Raw genomic sequence first — 21,497 nt, 5'->3', positions numbered from 1 at the left:
GTACATGGGCCAGCTTCAATCCATCTCGAAAAGGGACACACCATCACTATCATATACCTATATCCACTACATACTTGCAGCATATCAACATAGTCCATTTGTAAATGCTGAAAATGACCGTTCAGTCAAAGAATTACTCCTCTGATTGTTCGCAGTGTGTGCCCAGAGGTACTACATAAAATGGAATGTGTTCTAACAGGTTCGATACAAACCGGTCCTCTGCGATAGCTGCTGCAAGGCTTTCCCTAGATACATGCACAGGTTAGTGCAGCTGTTCAAGCACTACCCTTAATAAGGCTACAGGCATGACCGGCTTTCCAGTCTCCATAATGCTTCAGAGGGGGATAAAGAACATCCCTTCTGTTTCCACAATTCTTGCTCTTCTTGCAGTGGAGTGCCTTGAACTTCTATCCTTTGTGTTCTGGATAAATTATTTAACCCTTCCTTTACAATCCTAATCATGACCACTTTTTCTTTTACATCTGGAGTATCAAAACTAGAAATATCTGGTGAATATGGAACCGTTTTGGCCTCTTTGTCTGCAGCTTCGTTCCCGCGAGAGATAAAGTCAGTTTGCTTAGTATGTGCTGCGTATTTAACTATTCTGATGGCTATTGGAAGTTGTAGTGCCTTAATAAGACTGTCCAGAAATGCTGCATTTTGCACTGGAGTGCCGTCCACTCTGTGATAGCCCCTTCTTTTCCAATGTGCTATCCCTGTGTGCACGATTGATGTCATGTAAGCAGTGTCACTGTACATCCTTACTTCCTGCCCTGCGTGTTTCTCGAGCACGACAATAAGCACCACCAATTCTGCTGCTTGTGCCGGAAAGTTAGACAGTAGTCTTGCACTTGCTACCACTTCAAATTCCACATTAGCTCTGTGCCTTACCACAAGCGGAACCTGAATGTCTTTCCCTAACAGTTTGATCAATTTTAGAAGACCCGCCAATAAAGAGAATTTCCCCCCTGCCAACGCATTCTACATTACTCTTGGGATATCATTGTAGAACTCTTTGTAATTTGAGCAATCATGCACTTGCTCACCCTCTGCCACAGGTTTGGCTACAAACATGGCAGGGTTCACTGTTTTACACCTGACTATTTTGATTGCTGGATTCGATATCACTACCTCATATGCAGAAACCCTATGAGATGTTAATGTACCCTTCGGTTTCCCCAAAATAGCCAACAAAGTATGTTCAATAAACAACGTCATAGAACACCCCATCACAATACTAGTAGACTTCTCTATTGTGAATGCGGCTGCTGCCAGCGATTGTTCACAAGGGAATTACCCTGTCATATCTGGATCTAGAATCCCACTGTAATATGCCAGGGGTTTGTACCCCAATGTAGTCCTCTGTATTAGCATGGCTGTCTTGACTGTCCCATTTGTATGTTAAAACCGAAAGAACTCCCCAGAATAGTTGGGAATTCCTAGAACTGGAGCAGTACAAATTGTTTTTTCAATTCTTCAAACCCTCCCTCCATTTCCTCAGTCCATTCTATGTTCTCCTTATTCACTTGTGCTTTCTTCAGAGGTCTGCAAAAGGGGTCTTGTGTATGAACTATGATCAAATACCCATGCTCTAACACAGTTGCACAATCCCAGAAAATGCTGCATTTGTTTTATTGTGTGCGATTTTGCTGTTTTCATAATCGCCTCAGCTCTTTAAGGTGTGACTTTCTTCCCCTCAAGTGAGATTAACTGACCTATATACAAAACCTCTCCTGACAGTATTGCAACTTCTCCTTGTTTACTTTATATCCCTTGTCTGCTAGAATAGTCAGTAACTGAATCGAATCTTGACTGCACTCATCTTCTGTCGTGCTACAAACCAAAATATCATCTACGTACTGCAGCACAACACTTTGCAAATCAATATTGCTTAGGTCCATCTGCAGGACCCTATTAAAGATCGATGGAGACACACAGTACCCTTGCAGCAAACGAGTGTTCTTCAGTTTAGTCTGGGGAAACGTGAATGACGGAAGATCTTGGGAGACCTTATGCAGCGGGATTGAGAAAAATGCATTTTTCAAGTCAATCACTGTGAAATATCATGCCTCTTCTGGGATACTACATAAAATCGTCGCAGGATTTGGAACTAAAGGAAACTCTGCCTCTAAAATCTGGTTAATTGGCCTCATGTCCTGAATTAGTCTCCACAACCCTCCCGTCAATTTTTTTCACAGGGTACAAAGTGGTATTACACAGTGATTCTGACATCACTAAGATACCCTGTTCCATCATGGCTGATATAGTCTTAAAAATATCCTCATCCGTCCCGGGTACTACCTTGCTCGAGGTAAAATTTCTCCTGGTTTCAGCTTAATCTTAACCTCCCCTATCCCATTCAATAGGCCTACGTCATAGGGGCCTGTAGTCCATAAAGAGTTTGCACCTTTTCCAAAGCTTCATCACTGTGGGATTTCTCTTCTCTCTATTCTGATCCAATATGCAATACTCATCTCGAATACTACTTCATCATCTGATGATGTCAGTCAATCTATACCTTTTCCCAATGGCGATCACTGTTCTGCATGGCCTGCCCTTGTAATTGGTTGCTTCGAGCATGGCCAATTCCCCTTGCACTATGGCTGCATTTAACTCTAGGGGAATAGTCTGTCCCCCTCTTCATCCATGGGTATCTGTGGCCTAAATAAAAACTCATCAGGTATTCTCATAATCTTTCCCACTAAGCCAGGTCAACAAAATGCATACCCCATACAAAAAGATTTCGGGCTCTAACGGTATTCCTCGCAGAGCCATTTTCCCTGTAAACACCAATATAAATTTGCCAAGATTAATATAGTGTATCCATGGGGTAGAACACACTATGCCATCATTGGTAAAAGAAATCATCATATTAAGCTTTGTCATTAAATCTCGGCCCAAAATATTAACCAGTGTCTGCCATGAATACAATAATGGAACAGACATGTCACACTCTCCTATGGAGACTGGTAATTCATCAGTAAAAGGAATTCTGCTTTTAGCTCCAGAGAATCCTTGCGCATTCATGGCATTTCTCGACATTGGATATTTGCCCTCTGATATACATGAACGGGTAGCACCAGTGTCTACTAAAAAAGAAAAAGATTTGCATCCTATTGTCACTTCAACCCTTGGTTCCTCTTGGGGGTCTGGTGTCACCGATAGTAATGAACCCATCAAGTTGCCCTGTGAGCTGTCCTATTGTGGATACATGCTGATCCCCATACCTGTGAAAGGACTTCCCCCCACCAAAGTGACACCCCCTACCCTAGGTGTCAATAACTGTCCCATGTTTGCATTCTGCTGTATCTGCATCGGTGCATGCTGTGACTGCCTGTGTAGCAGATTCAATGGTGCTTGCTGTGGTTGCAAGGCCTGTTGTGGTTGCGATGCCTGTTGCATTTGCAGCGCTTGTGCTTGATACACTGTCTGATCTTGGGCAAATAATTTTTTTTAAGGTGTCTACTAGTTGAGAAACTCCCGTCCCCTGCACACCAATGTCACTCAACATACAGTGAAAAATGTATCAAAAACATACATATTTTAATTTGAATAAAGTAAACCAAAACACAAATTATATTTGAGCATATTCAAGGCATATCTTCTGCCTACACTTTTATCTTAACACATATTATTCACAAAATAATGCATCCCCAAATCAATAAATGAAGAGGATGATCCTGTGAGACCTTAAAGATCTGCTCCTTTCCTTTAGTCTTTTCTGGACTATCGTCACTGCTGTAAGCAGGCGGTTCATATATCGGATTGCTATATCCTGTCGCCGCGTGTAATTCCCTCAATGGATACAATCCTTCATCTTTTGCACTATCGCCATTTACTTCGGGCGAGATAAGGGGGAGCAGAAGGCTCAGCACCTTCCTCCCTACACCGATTAAGCATCCAATTCTCAGGAGGCGGCTTTTCTGCTCCTCCTGGTACATTTTCCAAAGCTCTAAACTAGCTAGCCTTTTCTCCAATTTCTTCCCTGTGTACGCAGCATGCAGGAATGTGGTCATGTGTTGCAAAACCGCTCTTGACAGTGATGCCCTTGTGGTTGTGGCATGAACATCTTGTCTGCTGTGCCCTTTACCCACTTCGCACTATACTGTTTAAGTTTAGGCGTATGCTTTGGCAGAGTCTTGCATAGATGCATCAGTGGAGTAACATCCCCCATTGTGACAAGTCTTAATTGACTGTCAATACTTACTGTTTAGTTACACAATTAAGCTTAAAACACAACAAATATGAGTTTGCTTCAACCTCCTCGCTCAAAGCCTCTACTTCTCAATTATCTCAACCTATCTGTTTCAGTCGGCGCCGCCAATGACTAAAAAGATAGATAACAACTTTTATCTCTTCTTTAACCTCACAGTTTTCCTCTCGTCGCTTTTCGACACTTTTTCCTATTCAATTACAAAATACACAAACAGACAAACTAGTCCTCTCTTTAAAAAAACTCCTCTTCACCTACCCCCTAAAATACCCCGATTGGAGTTTGAGTCATTCCCTATCATAAAACCTTGTTTATGTGCCGCCTAATTACCCTCTTGGGATTTTGAAATTACTCCTTCTAGACCTGCCTTGAGGTAGGAAAACCGGGCTTCTACAGAACGTTTCCTTGTTCAAACACTTCTCATCATATACTAAACAAACCCTGTTACTTTTCTTTATCACCACAAACCCCATTCCCTTTATTTTGCCAATCCCCCCAATCTACTCACCATTCCTTCTTCAGCGGAAGGCCCTGTGTATCGACCCCACCTCCAATCAGCCACCGTCGCCTTCGGTCCACTCAGCACCTGTATAAACCAGGAGGGATTTTTTGAAAGAGGGACCCATCCCACCTGTATCGTTTTTCTTGCAAGAGTTCTATATCGGCCGCTCTCCAGAGGAAACCTCGTAATCCTCCGGCTAGAATGCAGAGGACGTCCGACTATCCGAAAGCACTAAAGTCCGACTGATTGATGGGCTCAGAACCATCCTCCTTCTGCTACCAAGTGAAACCACAGGCCCTTTTAAACGAGGTAGTGCTATCTGGGATGGATGGGGATGCAGATCTTACTCTTGCACCAAAAATCAGACCGACTCAGGAAGTTGGCAAAGCTGTAGCTGTTTATTAACAATTATCAAAACAGGGAGTACAACGGGAATCAATGGACACCACACAAGCATTCTCAACATGTCACATGAAAAAACACAACTTTATACTAAAGATTTGTCATCACTGATGTCATACTACGTGGCAAAATAAGCGAAAAACAACAGAGGTTTATGATAGGCTTAAAGGGAAATCCTAAGTATGCTTTCTATGGGCGCTGAACTGTGATTGGATCTCTAAAGTCAGGTGGACAGCTATGCCCACCCCTAGTGCAAGTCATCTTCTGCGTCATAAAAATACACGTTTCATAGGCTTTCAAATTATAGGGCTCTTTGCTATGTGGCCCTCTATAATTGGTTGGCACACTTGTACCCTTCTGGAATATTCCACTCGCTAGGAGCACACAAGCTGGTACCCCAGGTGCTGGAGGGGTTGGCCTGACCAAGCCTCCCCACCAAATTAGCCCAACATCCATCATCACTCCTGCTGTCTGCAATTCAATTAGTCCTTTGACCTCAGCCTTGCAAAGGATCACTGTGCCTGAGAATAAAAGGTAGTGTGAGCGTGGCCTTATCTTCTGGTCTCGGCTTGCCCAAAGTCAATTTTCATCTGACCATGTGACAGTGTTTTGAGCTCCTTCTTCGCCTTTAACACTATTAAATTTATGAAACTGGCACTTCTAGTTTTTTCCATTACATCTCCACAGAAGCTTGTCTCGCTTCTCACGTTCATTGTACCTTCTCAAGTAGATAACCAGGTTCTTGGCGGCCCCAACTCTTGACACTGGGCCAGGCAAGCCTTCTCGAATCTTCCTTCAGCATTAGCTGTTTTCTTGTACCACACCACACTTCCAGCCCTTCTATTTATGGGGTCTTAGTTTGCTAAAATATGTCGTGGTACATCCAGATGATATATATATATATATGTATATATATATATATAGGTGGCACCACCTCCAGTCTATTCACCATGTATGGCCAGCCTCATGATTACTTGGTCTGCTTACATTACAGCATCTGTACAATTGAAAAACGGCTTGCATTTTCTTCAGTACTCTCCGCACGTGAAATCTTCATTTTGCTCCCGAAATGTTACTCGATTCTTTACTTCGTCATCAGGATATATAAGGTTTATATACTCTCTTCATCGTCATCTCTTCTGTGTGCGTCATTTCTGCTTCATTGTGACATCACCAGTCTTCTTGTTCATTCATCTTCACACTTCTTCTAGAACTTCCTTCAGAAGACTGTCATTTCTCTGTAGATACATCATGTAGGGTTTTCTGAATGGATACCTTGTTTCAAGGCCTCTTCGCGGTATAGGTACCATTACTGGCGTTGCGCATGTCACAATTTCCGGTTTCCAACATATACGGAAGATGGGTGCGGGACTTTCAATAGAGGCACTTGGCTCCTCCTCTACAAATAAATAAACAATACAGTAGAAGCTATGAAACGAAGTTGACTTTGACACAAAGTAGCTACAAAGGTTGTGAATCACGAGAAAGGATTGTTGAAAAGCTGAACAGTGTGAGCGAAAACCAAATGCATAAAAATACCAGGGACATCATTTAGGGGTCGCCAGAGGTTGCAGCTGCGACCTCTGAGGTCACCCTTGTCACCTCTAGAAAAAAAAGAAAAAAATTTTTTTGGGTTTTTTTTTTTTTGGTTTTTTTTTTGTAATGCAAGCTCATGGGCTGTGTGGCCAGCACCATGTGGCTCTTTACTTCTGGGGTGGCTGGCTTTCTTGTTAAAGCCCCTTAAAAAAATAAGAAAAATAAGAAAAGGAGTGCCACAAATCCACACTTTTAGCACTGACCCTAAATAAGAAAGATTAGGAATACCAAATAATGTGTCTTTCTGGAATTCTATACAATAATTGCTAGACTCATTAAAGGTTTATTTAAAAAATACTTCAGGGGTGAGTCACTGATTTAGTCTGTTCTTAAACGCTTCAACTCAGCCTTTCATCTTTCTGAGGTCGATAAATGAGTACCAACACAGGTTGGGTGATATTGGGTGTATATTATTTCTATATAAAGCGCTTAAGCGTAAGTGCTATATAATAACACATCATTACCATTTGGTCATGGACGTCTGCTTGTCCTCACAGTAATTTGGTAATATGGGCCTATACACACTGATCTTAACGATACATATGGCGATCCATTCTTGTATGAAATGTACATCACATTATAGTGATATCGTAACCATATTTTTTGTAGTGTACAATGCTATGTGATAGCACTTCCTGTTTTGTCAACGAGTGAAAGGTTGCGTTCAATTGCATCCCGCGATATCACTTCGTGTGTGGTCAAATGACATCACTTCCTGTGATGTCACCAGGGGCCAAGTGTCGTGTGATGTCACTTCCGCTACCCCTGGAATTTTGGTGAAATGATGTCTCTGAAAAATACCCTGTGAAAAGGGGAGATAACTTGTGGTTCTGTACAAGACAAAGATAATAATAGAAAAAAAAGGAAGGTGTGAACCAAAGTTCACAGGAACTAGGCAATTGAGCCAGACAAAAAGCCAAATTGACCAAGACAAGTGGAACTGTTATTACCCAAGAGAGAAAGAATATCAAAGTAAGATTGTCAGCCAGGAATACACAGAGACCCAAGGCCGAGAATGTAGAACTTATAAGGAAACCCGAAAAGAGATTTCCAGAGACCAGGGGAAAATCAATAACCCAATTGAGGAGCTTCAGACTGATCAGAGAAGTCACAAGAGACTATTTGCGGATTGGATATTAAAGACTGGTACTCGAGGTACCCTCAGAAGAAGAGGGTTATTACCTTGACCTAAGCTAATTTTCATAAGTCATAAGGTCAGCTAGGATAGTTTTTGGAAAGCTGACTTGTTTCTTTGGGACACTCATGACTGAAAAACGAGCACCTTAGTTAGTAACATAGGTAGGGACCACTCATAGCATTAGAGAACGTTAGTCCTTATAGTGTTAATTTAATTTAAAAAATCATACATCACGCCATTTGAGAGTCTTTGTCCTTCTGACTCGCAGTAGGAGATACCAAAGTGGATCATACCACATCCAAGCTGAGAAAGCCTGATTACCAGGCTGTGAGAGGTCTACAAGTTCAGAAAAGTGTGTGAGAAAATGTCACAAGGGAAGTTATCACAGACACTTCACTAAAGAGAGTACAAGACCCAACAATATTGTCAAAGAGCTACAAGAATAAAACAAGGAGGTATCCAGAGACTATTATTGAAGACTGTGTTAGGTAACAAACACAAACAAGAGATACACTAACATAAAGAGACTTCCAGAAGATAACAGACTAGCAGAGGAATTAAGCCATTCTCCTGGCCTTGTTTAAGTTGGTTGTATTAGTGGTAGGGTCAGGACATTAGACTAAGATTTGGACTGAGGACATTTTTTCTTTGGGACTACCTGAAGACAGATGAGCACCTTTAGTTCCTTTAGATTTTCATGGAAACCCCTGTAGCCGAAGGGAAAGATAGGCCTTCTTCTTGTAAGTTCACTAAAAGCAAGTTAGGATGTCCTTAATGTGTTTGACTCATTCTTCCGACCCACCACATTCCTCATGGTCAACAATGTCATGGCATGAACCACACAGCAGTACCATTCAGAGCCCATTACATATATATATATATATATATGAAAAAGCATGCCGGGATTCCCTGCAGCTCCAGTACCCACCTACACTACATGGGCTGTCTACATGGCATCCATGTGGCTAGCCTGCCGTGTGCCACCCCCAACTTCTTACCATCGCCCCAGGTCGTGTTCAGGGTACCTCTCCTTCCTCAAAGTGGGACTGCCAGGCAGGGTGCTCCGGGAAGTATGCGGAAGTGGTCGCCTGGCTTGGCCGGGTCATAATCCAGAAGAAGAGCCGCCAATGACATGCCGAGCTTGGAGCTCAGCAGAGGCTCATCATGCTGTGTATGCTTAAGTGGAGTCCTGTAGATTTGCAGGACACCCAGGAGCATAGCCTGTGGAGGATCAATTGAGCCATGCACATTAGAAAAAAATTTGAAAAAAACATTCCTGGGGGAGGTTGGACACCTCACCAGTAAGTACTGGTATGAGGAGGAGGGCAGTGGAGGTAATAACAGTATGGTCATATCAACCGGTCTTGGCCGTGCCAGTGAGGGGAGTCCTTTGTTTATCTGCAGTCATTGATTCACCAAATTAGCATGATACTTTTGGCAACGTCATTTTTATGTATTGTATTTTGTACTCTTGTATTTCAATATTTGTTTCTATTTTTGTAAGGTTTAATCACGAGGAGCTGTGTTTTATTTTATGATGGCCCTTTGATGGGTTTTTCTTAACCAAATACCTCGAATGGCAGTTCGCAGCATATGTAGCCAATGGCAAAGTGAGATGGGTGGAGTCACAAGGAAGGAGAAAGTCTGATAAGGGCTGAATGTTGGAAACTGGTACATCTATACTTCCTTGTTTAGGGAAATAAACTATGAAGGCTTTACCATTAGGTTCTGCAAAATGGCCGTTTTTTTAACCCCCCCCCATATGTTTTATCCTATAAGGTTTTAGATTAACAAGATGATTTTGAACTGGCATCGAACGAATATAGTCCAAAATACATTGTGATTTACTCATTGAGTGTAACGAATTTCGTGAATCTAATGAAATAGGGATAATGTAATATTAATTTAGCATAACAAGAAATGAATTCTCCCATGATTAAATTCCCTTTCACGAGGTAGGCGAGGTAGGCATGGTGGCTCACTAAATCATCCACTTGGTCACTCACATGTAAATGTGGAAGACAGATATATGGCTAGAAGAAAATAATGCAGGGGAAGTTGTGGAAAAATGTTGAAGGAGATGGTAGAAGAAGCAAGAAGATAGAGGGGAAGAAGCAAGAAGAGAGGGGAGAAGAAGCAGGAAGATAGGGAGGAATAATCAAGAAGAGTTGGCAGAAGATGCAAAAAGAGATAGAAGAAGCATGATGAGCAGAGAGGAGAAACTAGAATAGATAAGGGAAGAGGCAAGAAGAGAGGCAGACGAAGCAAGAAGAGAATGGAGACGAAGCAAGAAGAGAGGGGGAAGGCGCAAAAAGAGTTGACATAAGATGCAAAAAGAGATAGAAGAAGCAAGATGAGCGGGAAAGAGAAACTAGAAGAGATACGAGAGGCAGAAACACAAGAAGAACATGGAGACGAGGCAAGAAGAGAGGGGGAAGAAGCAAGACGAGAGATAGAAGAAGCAAGAAGAGAATGGAGAGGAAGCAAAAGGAGAGAGGAGAAGGTTCAAAAAGAGTTGACAGAAGATGCAAAAAGAGATAGAAGAAGCAAGATGAGTGTGGAGGAGAAACTAAAATAGATAAGGGAAGAGGCAAGAAGAGAGGTAGAAGAAGCAAGATTAGAGGGGGAAGACTCAAGACGAGAGGCAGAAGAAGCAAGAAGAGAATGGAGAAGAACAAAGAAGAGAGGGGGAAGGCGCAAAAAGAGTTGGCAGAAGCTGCAAAAGGAGATGAAAGAAGCAAGATGAGCGGGGAGGAGAAACTAGAAGCGATAAGAGAGGCAGAAGACACAAGAAGAGAAAGGAGACGAAGCAAGAAGAGAGGGGAAAGAAGCAAGACGAGAGGTAAGAGAAGCAAGACGAGAGTTAGAAGAAGCAAGAAGAGAATGGAAGGGAAGCAAAATGAGAGAGAAGTAGGTTCAAAAAGAGTTGACAGAAGATGCAAAAAGAGAGAAGAAGCAAGATGAGCGGGGAGGAGAAACTAGAAGAGATAAGGGAAGAGGCAAGAGGAGAGGTGAGAAGAAGCAGGAAGAGAAGGATAAAAAAGGAAGAAGAGAAGGGAGAAGATGCAAGAAGCAACAGAAGATGCAAGAAGAGCGGGGAGGAGAAACTAGAAGAGATAAGAGAGGCAGAAGATGCAAGAAGAGATTGGAGACAAAGCAAGAAGAGAGGGGGAAGAAGCAGGGCAAGAGGTAGAAGAAGCAGGAAGAGAATGGAGAGGAAGCAAAAGGAGAGAGGAGAATGTGCACAAAGAGTTGACAGAAGATGCAAAAAGAGATAGAAGAAGCAAGATGAGTGGGGAGGAGAAACTAGAAGGGATAAGGGAAGAGGCAAGAGGAGAGGGGAGAAGAAGCAGGACGAGAAGGAGGAAAAAGCAAGAAGAGAAGGGAGAAGATGCAAAAAGCAATAGAAGATGCAAGAAGAAAGGGGAGAAGAAGCAGGAAGAGAAGGAAGAAGAAGTAGGAAGAAAAGTAAGAAGAAGCAGAAAGAGTGGGAAGCAGCAAGAGATAATAGAAGCAGCAAGAAGAGAAAGGAGAATATACAAGAAGAGTGGGGAGAAGAAGAGAGAAGAAATGGGAGAAGAAGCGAGAAGTGATATACGATGTAAGAATAGAGGGGCAATGCTGCCAGAAGAAATGGGAGAAGCAAGAAGAAATAGAAGATGCTAGAAGAGAGAGCTGCACGAGGAGAGGGGGAAGCTGCAAGAAGAGATCGGAGAAGATGCAAGAAGCGATGGAAGATGTAAGAAGAGAGGGGAGGAGAAGCGAGAAGAGATGGGAGAAAATGCAGGAAGAGACAGAAGATGTATGAGAAGTTCATAAAATGGGAATGCAGAAATGGTAAAATGGCAGGTGGGAATGGTGCAAAGTGCAGGGGAAGATAGTGTAAGAATCGGGGAGTAAGTTAAGAGTGCATTGAGGGGTGATACTACAGGCTGGGGGAAGAAGTAAAGGGTACTGCCGGAAGATATAATTGATCCCATAGGATAGTGTATAAGGCAGGGGGGGTAATTAGTAATGGAGAAGATGTACAAGATATTTGAGGTGCAATAATATGTACAATCAAAATTAGATGGCAATACATATAGAAAGGGGCGCTATTGAAAGCAGTGGGTCGTGTAAGAGATAGGAGGGGTGCTTTAATAACGTAATGTAAAGTGGCCTTGTATAGCATTTGTATGGCCTTCGTCAAGACCCAGGAGATGCAAAGGAGACATTTGTTTTAATATTTAGGGGGCGAGGTAACCGTGTAAGGGGGTGTCGTGAAGGGGGTACGTTGGGTGGAGTTGGTGCGTAACTAGCAGGCGATGTGATGGTACATAAAGCAGGAGGTGCCATCCCACCAAGGAAAGGTCTGTTCACACGCCTGCTGAGCGTTGTTACAGGCGGAGGCGGAATCACAGCCGCCGCTAGGTGGCGTTTTCTGAGGTTCCATCCAAGCCGTCCTGCTCCTGCTGGAGGCGGGCAGAGGAGGAAAGGGAGGGGTGCAAGAGCATCGCAGCTGCAGCCCCGGGAGCACAGGAAGGAGGAGGCAGCACCGCAGCCCGTTATCGCCCCCAGACCTAACGGAGCGCCGCGCCCGCAACTCCCCCTGCACCATCACCGACGCCAGCATGAGCCACTTCAACAAGGGCCCCACCTACGGGCTCTCCGCCGAGGTCAAGAACAAGGTACGGAGGGCTCCCGGGAGCGTGGCCCGGAGTTCAGAGAAGGAAGGAAGGGGCTTTGGGATGGGGGCAGGGAATGAGCCCCAGGCTCTGGGGAGAACCTACGGGGGTGTCCGTTTGACACTCCTCGCCCCTTGGTTCTACGTAGTCCTGAGCGAATAGCGGGCGTTTGGAGGAGTGTTTCTAGGGGACAGTCCAAGTAGGGCCCTGGAAAATGGGAGTGAGTCGAGCGATGTGCGGAAATTAGCAATCCACAAAAATGTCATTGTGCCACTGAATTGTTAATTTAAGATGGGGCTGCAGCATGGCGGACCGCCCTGACCCCCCTCTGTGGGTGCAATGGGGCCCCCTTTCCCCGGGCTCGGCCCTCCCGCCCCACGCCTCCTTTCCCGGCTGCTCCCTTTGTCCGCAGCCCGGGGGTGGGAGTAACCGCAGCAGGGCCAGCTGTGTTTCCCCCGCTAACTCTGCAGCCGCGCATGCATGCATCCGCGGAGTCCTTGCTTTAATCCTCGTTGTGCTTTGCCCATTAAAGTAAAGGCTTATCAAGAACCGTTCTATTGTGAGTATGAGTGTTGCACATGCAACCATTTTTGTTATAAGTTAACCTAATTGCTTAAAAAATAAATAAATGTTTACGTGTTTTCTAACACCCCTCTTGCTCGCGTTATAGCGCCAGGTGATTGCAGAACCAGGCTACCCTCATGTTCTGTCAAATTTATTTCACGCACGGCATATGTTCTCGCGGTGTTTTTTTTTTTGGGGGGGGGGGGCGGCTGACCAGCAAGCAACCTCTTTTCATGAAGTGGTAGTTATGTGACATGTATAAGGGAGGGGGTGGCAGCCCTACTTGTCATCCACTCTATCGGAGGCTGCCCGAATATTGTTGATTGGCGTTATTGTCCTCTCGCCCTTCCCCCGCCTCACAGAAAAGGGGAGGAAGCACTTTCACTGGGAAATTACTTATTTGCCAAACTTCAAAGGTCAGCATTTTTTTTTTTTAAGCTCTGGAAAACCAGACTTCACTCTCCTCCTTTGAAGGCCCCATGCACGTGGTGGACTTGTGACTTCATTGGCTGGCAGCATGTAGGGAGGGGAGGGCATGGGCTCTATAGTGGGCAAGCTTGTTGAGCCTAATTCGCCCTATATAGTTTCAAGGGAAGTCCTGTGTCGTATGTACCATTCTTTTATTGGTCACTTGTGAGGCGCTTATACAATTACTGTTTCAAAGCGCCCACAGGGCAACGGGATGGGGGACAGGGAAAGGTAGACAGTGAATTTACAACATAGATGAATAATTGAATTAATAGTACAAATAATGAGAATGAAAGGGAGGGGAGACGAACCCACCATGCCTTGTCGGTGTTCAGAACGTGCAAGTGCTTTTCAAACATTCACCAACCTAATAGTTTTGGGGGTCGCAGCGGCTTTTTTTTTTTCGTTTGGGAACCCTGTAAAATGGTGGCTCAAGGCGCAATAGTGAGCACGTATTTCACCGGTTACAAGTGGCTCGGCCTTTCAACCTTCCCAGGCTGAGAAGTCTGCTGAGTGACGATTCACGGTGCTTCTGGGCCGCGCCATCTTCTTAAAACTCATTATTGGTTTGTATTCGAATAGTCTTTAGTTAACTTCCTATGGATGTTTTTGGATGGATGCCCCCCATACCACGTAGCTGCTTTATGAGGATTCCAAAAATAGATGAGCGGGGACTCGATCTAGTCCCGTACATTCCGCATGCGACGTAATACGTTGTCTTGTATGTAATTAAATTGAAATGTATCGACTACCACTCCCAGAATGCTTTGGTGAACGCACGGGGCACGAGCGTCTTGTCCTTGCGTTACGGCATACTACGTTGGCTGGATACTGCAAAGCATTTGGCAACATCATATTTTGCTCTAATGGATGACGTCTCGGTATGGGGATCAGTTTTTTTTTTTGTTCTTAATGTTCACTTCAGGCAGGACGCATGAATAATCATACAAAAACCGCAGCCCACTGGGGGAAACCTCCCAAAAGCATAACTAGAGCCTATATGGCATGTGGTGTTACTGAGAGGAGCGCGGCCCACGAGAAAGTGGGTCCAAGCACCAGGCGGTGCTGCTGCCGGGGCGTCAGGAAAGCATGTCCTCTCCTCTGTCAGCCGTTTCCCGGCCCTGGCCTGCCTCTTCACTGAATGTGACCCCTCTCTCACTCGTCTTCCACTCCCATCACATTCCTGCTCATTTAACGCCCAGGGAGGAGTGAAGATGTCGCAAGAAGCCTCCCCATGCCTTTAATTAGTGGTCCCCTCTGACGGGGGTGGGGGAGAGCTGCCGCCCCCTTTCTGCCTGCGCATTCCCAGCCCATTACCTCATGGGCTGCCGGCCCAGCCACTGGCCGGCTGCACAGAATGCTCATTGTCTGCTGCCGGAGGGGCTCGGGCCAGAAGAAAGGCTCAAAGCAGCCCGGCCGGCTCCCCCACCCCACCCCACCCCACCCCCATGCTCCTGGGAACTACTGAAGCCTCGCGTGTGCTTGGAATCCTCTAGGCTGTTGTGTGCTAGGTTCCGTGTTGCCCATTGGCTGGCTGCCCCGTGACGCCCCTGCAGTTGACATTGTTTGTAAATTGCTAATTTGTACTTCATGCTTCGCCTTCTGATGAACCTACCAGACGCAAGCACTTGTTTACGTTTAATAATAGGAGGAGCAAAGCTTTTTTTTTTATCGCGAAAGCGCGTTTAAAAATGGCCGCGTGACTGTTAAGTCTGGCGCATTTTGTGGCGATTCATATAACTTTTTTTTTTTTTTTCTGAAAACTGCATAGGTTGCCTGATTGTATATACATCAGCAAGTGGGCACTGTAGAAGGCAATACAGATTACCCTTGCTATCTGCGCAGGGAGTATTAATAATATTAAAGACTAGGAGGCAAGCATTATGCTTCAACTTCTTTTATTACCACTCTCAGCAGTTTCAACAACTATATCAAAAACAACTTCTGAAATGTCCCAAGTGACTTTATTCTTTTTGAACTACAAGTCCCATAGTCTCTGTAGTCCCTTAACTCCTCAGCTCTGACCACATCCTGTCGCTGAGCTCCTCCTCTTTTACATGCTCTGATTGTCACTTAAATGCCAAACTTTGTCCTGCCAACTGTGCAAAACTTTATCCACTGCAGCTGGCTGCTGCTAGTCTCTGGCTGCCTCCTCTTAACTCGATTGATAGACCATCTCCCTCAACTATTCTTCTCTTCCTCTCCTAAGGAAGAATACAAAAACAGAACACAAGGGTGGTGTCCATGTATTGTTATCATCTCATTATAAACAGCAATACATATCATCAACAATGCACATTATCCACAATATCATTCAGGGTGGGAAACTAATGCTCGCCTCCTAGTCTTTAATAGAATTAATACTCCCTGGGCAGATAGCAGGGGTAATCTTTATTCTATGGCAAGACTGGAGGACAGCATTATGCTTCCCCAATACTGTTGCAGCTATATTCTCAGATGGCTTAAAGTGAAATTCTTTAAAGGTACAATCATTAGCCCAGTCTGCTGCTAACATAATCTCTTGTAAGGGTGCACCCGCCATATACGCTTTGGATGCCATAGTCCCTCTTGGAGAGTGTGCTCCATACTTTCGTAAATCGATCCCTGCTGCTTGCATCACTTCCCTGACCCATCTTGAAATGGTCGCTGTCTTTACTGCGTGGAAAGGCCTCCTGCGTGCAATTAATAATTGGGTAGTACCCGCTGCCCTGTTTTCCACTGTCCTAGCTTCATATTCCTTGATACAACTTGCTACGCACCACTTGATATTACTCAAAGTACAGCTAGTGAACTGAAGAAGTTCCTGTCTCGGTTCTCCGCACTATCATGAAAGTTACTTGCTGAGGCCCAAATGTCCCCCTTTGATCTCTAAAGCTGACATCTGACACTTTTACAGGATATGAGGCAAAGTAACATTGCTAGCTTCACTGACAGCTGCTTGTGAGATAGGTATCTGTCTGTTGGCCAGCTCTCTATCGACCGCAGAACTGCGGTCACAGCCCATAGTGTGCTCTACTTCGGTTCTGGCGGTACCTTAAACTTGGCTCCCCTGATGAGTCTAGCTACGGCTGGATGTTCTTCTGCCGGCGCTCCTTCGATTGGCAGGTGTCCTGCTGAGATCGCAGATCTATACGCTCCTATTGTGCAGAATGCTTCCCAGTCTTGCAGGAGCTGGGCAAGGAAGTTTAGTATGTCCACTACAGGTGCTGAAATGGGATGAAGACTTCTCCCTTTGCACCAGCTAGTCCACTTGGCCCAAGCCGTGTCATAGCTCATCCTAGTGGAAGGCGCCCAGGATTCTGCAATGAGTTCTGCAGCTTGCATCGAAATGCCTGGCAGATCCCATCGTTTCCTGATATTCTGCACGCGATGAGTGGATCGTCCCACTCACTCTCAGAGGATGACACAACCCAGCTGGGTCCGTGAGTAACTCTTTTCCTTTGAGGAGGACTCTCGGCCGATCTACTGAAAGCTCCACCAGTGTCAGGAACCACACTTGAGACTTCCATAACGGCGCTACTAACACTAGCCCCTCTTTCTCCCTCTGACAATTCGCTGGAACTCTGCTCAACACCATGAAGAGGGGAAATGCGTAATGGAGTTCGCCAAGTTCTGCAGAAATGCATTTGTCCCTTGTGCCCCTGGGTCTAATCTCCAGGTGAAGTAGCTGGCTGTTGAGTGAGACGCGACGTGAACAGATCTGTGTGCACTGGTCCCCACATGGATCCAGTATCTGAAATACTATCGGCTCCAGCTTCCAGTCGCTGGAATCCGTGAGGTATCTGGAGTTCCAGTCTGCTATCACGTTCAGTGCTCCGGGCAGATATTCCGCTGTCACTGAAGTGCCTGTAGGTAGGCAAAAATGGCACAGATCCTTCGCTAGCATCTGGGATCTTGTTCCTCCCAGGTGGTTTATGTAATGCACTGCTGAGATATTGTCCATCTTCAGCAGTACTCATGACTTCACTTTGTCCCTTTTGTAAATGCTTTGATCGCGAAGGAACCTGCGAGGAGCTCTAGGCAGTTTATGTGAAGACTCGGCTCTTCTTCGCTCCACTTGCCTCCTGTCTGCAACTCTCCGCATCTTGCTCCCCAGCCAAGGCGACTGGTATCTGACTCTATGATCAGGTCCGGTCAGTCTCCGAAAATAGCATGCCCATTCCAGGCGTCCATATTCTGCAACCACCATTCCAGTTCCGAGACGGACTCTGGGTCCAGTGGTATCAATTGGTTATACTTCAACCCTTGTTGCAGGTGTCTTATTTTCAATCTTTGTAATGCTAGACACTGTAAGGGACCTGGAAATATGACTTGAATGGAAGCTGCTAACAGCCCTACAATCTTGCACGAACTCTCAGCAAAATCACTCACTTCCTCGGACATAGCCTGATCTCTCTTGCTAGCTTGTATTTTCCTTGCCGGAAGCTCCAGCCTAGCTTTCTTTGTGTCTAACACAGAACCCAGGAAGTGCAGTCTCTGTGCTGGTTTGGTATCTGACTTCTGTGTTCACTAGAAATCCTACCAGCAGTAGGTCATATAGATATGATTAACCTTATCCCTTTCTCTCGGATTGCTGCTGCCACCGGTTTCATCAGCTTGGTGAAAGCCCAGGGCGTGGACGCAAGCCCAAAGGGCAGCGTCTTGAATTGCCAGAGCGGTTTCCTCCGGCAAAAAGCCAGAAATGGCCTGTATTTCTCCTGCACTGGGACTGTGAGGTAAGCGTCTTTCAGATCTAACCTCGTCAACCAGTCTCCTTCTCTCGGACAATCTCTGACCTGATGGATGCCTTCCATCTTGAAATGATGGTACACTATACATCCATTCAGCTCCTTCAAATTTATTACCGGCCGCACCTTCTCCTTCCTGTGAACGAGAAACATGTTGCTTATGAAGCCGGGGGCTTCTGTGCGCTTCTCTAGGGCTATTTTCTGCACTAATAGCGATAGTTCACAGTCTATGAATTCTTGCTCTAGGTGGTATCTGCAGACCTCTCACGGTTTGCAAGATCTAGGCATCGTTGGAAAGCGCGCGCCAGTATTCACAAAATATGCTGGTTCTCCCTCCCACTGGGGGGTAGGCAATTGTTCTTACCTGATGTAAATCCTTTCCCTCGGCTGAAGCCTCTTCCTTTGCGTCCCCTAGGGTTATGACTTCTGACTGGGAAGAAAGCACCCTGCTGTCTGTTCTCCCAGTATTGTGCCCTATGGTTGGGGGGGGGGGGGAGGGAGCTTCCTCCTTGCTGACGACTGGCCCCCCTGAAACAGCTGGTCCCGGCAAAAATTCTAAAAGGGGAGATTTTCCGGATGGAGGCCTGAGCTTTCTCTAAGGATGTGTATGTTCCTACGAAGCAGCCCATCTCTTTCTGAAGGTTTCTCCGAAAAGCAAAACTTGTGCTGACTCCCCTTCTTCATAAGACGCTATGTCGCTGACTTTATGTCGATATTGAGCAAGAGCCCTCCTTCTTTCTGAGGCGATGGCGCAGTTAGCGTTTCCCAGTATACAAATTGCTCTTTGTGCCCATCCTGCCAAGGCCTCTGGATCCACTTCACCTGTGTCTCTCGCTCTTTCTGCAAGATCCATGATCTTAGAGAGAGGACCTGCTAAATCCAGCACTTCTTGGAAGAGTTACCCAGAAAGATCTATCTATGCCCTTTCAGGGGTCCTTGCTAGTCTTGGATACAAAGGTGAGCATTTTAGGATCCAGCTCAGAGGCCTCTGCTACTTTGCCAGGGAGGTCCAGGCATGGGCATTCCGCTCAAAGGCGCTGTCTCACCTCCTTGTCTAGGGCTTTCCTTAATCTCATCGTCATATATTGAGCTACTCTGGGTGACGGCTGCCAGTCGGATCATCTTGGGTTCTGGATGCTGTCCGGATCGAACATGACATCCTGGTCCTCCTCGATGTGTTTCTTCTTGCGGGCTCGCTTACCCCCACTGAGTTTTAGCCATTCTTCCTTGACTGGCTCTTCCGTATCTGGGGTAGAGGGGTCTCCCTCTGCTGGCTCCTCTTCCGAGCCTGGGTCCAAGTCTCCTTCATTGTCACCCCCAGGAGTGGAGGTCGTGAGGTCTGGCACTGCCTGATGCTCTAAGTAGGCCTCTTTGACTTTAGCAAAGGCGTCGGCGACCTCTGGGGCCTTTTTGCCCCATCCGATGGGCCCTGGGGGTTGTCAGAGTATTTCCTCTGTAGGGCCTGAATACTCCCCTTTGACCCTGATCCTGAGGGTCCAGTAGGCGTGCAGTCCATCCTTGTGGTCCTCCCTTAAGCTTGGAGGTTTCAAGTCTTTCTTGTAGGGTCTCACCCCTTGAGCCACGGCATCTACTAGCGTACTTCCCGGCATCTCCTTGAAGCTGGCAGCTAGATCTAGTGATTGCTCCTCTTCACTCCATTCAAAACTCCCGACATTTTTAGGAGCATGCTGTGCACCTGGATACCTGAATAAGTGTCTTCGCACGCCCACAGCACTAATAGATGGTCTTATTTACTCCAATGCTTATGTATGTTTTATTTTTATTTTGTGGCTGCACCGTGCCTGTAATGGCTTTCATTCACTTTGGCCTCTTTCCCTCTGTGTGAAGCTTATTGCATGTTCATAAAGCCTGTGATGGCTTGTATACCGTATCTTGCTCTCCTTTAAATGATGATAGCGGCTCTGTCTGTGTGAGCAGCTTCTTACTGCTCCGGGCAGAGAGCGTGGTTCAGAAACCTTCTCAGCCTGCTTTGCAACTATCAATCGTGTCCGCTCGTAGTCGGGAGGTGGGGGGGGGGGGAGCTTTCACTTTGCTCCGTGTTGCATTCGAACCACGCCTCCGCAAAGGAGGGGGCTCAAGCGTAGACGCTCCGTTCTCTCTTCCGAGGGCCTCACTGATGCTCGCTATGAGGCCATGCCTCTGCAAAGGAGGGGGCCAGAGCACTCCTGAATTCTGTCCTCGCCTCTGGGCCGGCTCCGAGGCGAACCGAATACCCCTGACAGGCCGGTCTTATGGCACTGGGTCGTAGGTCGCTGGAGCTTGATGACCTACCAATTTATGGATATCCCGTGAGGCAAAATTCTAAGCCCTGTCATGTAAGGCTCTAATGAAAATGTTGCTACGTGCGCTCACTGAAAAGTGAGAAATTATTGACCAATATCGCTACGCCCACTTTGCTTGACGCCTGTCTTTCTCTGCTAAAAGCACTCTCTTCCTATACTATGCCTGTATATGATAAATCCCTCTAATGCGTTAAGTAACGTTTTCTTTCCCCTCCTGTTATCTGCTTTAAGAGGAGGAGCTCGGACAGGATGTGGTCATAGCTGAGCTGGGGAGTTAAGGGACTACAGAGACTATGGGACTTGTAGTTTAGAGGAAAGTAATTTTGGACATTTCAGAAGTTGTTTGTTTTTGGTGTAGTTGTTGAAACTGCTGAGTGGTAATAGTTGAAGCATAATGCTCGCCTCCAATCTTGCCATAGAAGTGACATGTCCCAGCCTAGCTGTAAATGGGCTCTGCTGTCTGTTTTATTCCCCCCCCCCCACCCTAAATGCAGGTGGTCATCGTCCAAATGGTCTGTAATGACGTAGTTGATCACAGTACAGCTCCTGCATTACTCGCGAAAAGGCCATGGGTGACTTTATTTCTGGTTGTATACTAATTGACCTTTTTGCAATTGACCTTGGGAGAATTGACCTATTTTAAAAGGTCAATTAGGACATGTATGGGGGGGGGGAAACCCCTGGTAACCCCCACCCAATCCCCTTATATTTATAATCCAAAACCAACCGAATACATGTATAAAATAATTAAAAATAATATAAAGGTCAATTGGGACCACTATAATTAGGACAAAAGGTCAATTTGGATAATGCCTTTTTTTTTATTTTCTATCACTCTTCTTACAACCCAATATGCTTCAACTGGAACCAGTGCAAACAATCTCTTAAGTGTTCATTAGAAGCTTACTAGCACAGGCTAC

At 45.6% G+C, this 21,497-nt stretch overlaps 1 protein-coding gene across 1 annotated transcript in view; it reads left to right on the top strand.

Moving 5' to 3' along the window:
- Positions 1 to 12,192: 12,192 nt before the first annotated feature.
- The window catches only part of CNN3 (calponin 3), a 280,459-nt gene continuing 271,154 nt past the window's right edge, over positions 12,193 to 21,497 (top strand). The window contains exon 1 of the mRNA XM_069641272.1: positions 12,193 to 12,518. Within this exon, the coding sequence (XP_069497373.1) occupies positions 12,462 to 12,518 (57 nt within the window). The 5' untranslated portion in view covers positions 12,193 to 12,461. The remainder of the gene's footprint in view (positions 12,519 to 21,497) is intronic.

Source organism: Ambystoma mexicanum, chromosome 1q (genome assembly GCF_040938575.1).
Source record: "Ambystoma mexicanum isolate Mex_15411 chromosome 1q, UKY_AmexF1_1, whole genome shotgun sequence".
Taxonomy (NCBI): domain Eukaryota; kingdom Metazoa; phylum Chordata; class Amphibia; order Caudata; family Ambystomatidae; genus Ambystoma; species Ambystoma mexicanum.
The sequence above is the reverse complement of the archived record's forward strand: the minus strand, read 5'-3'. Positions and strand labels throughout refer to the sequence as shown.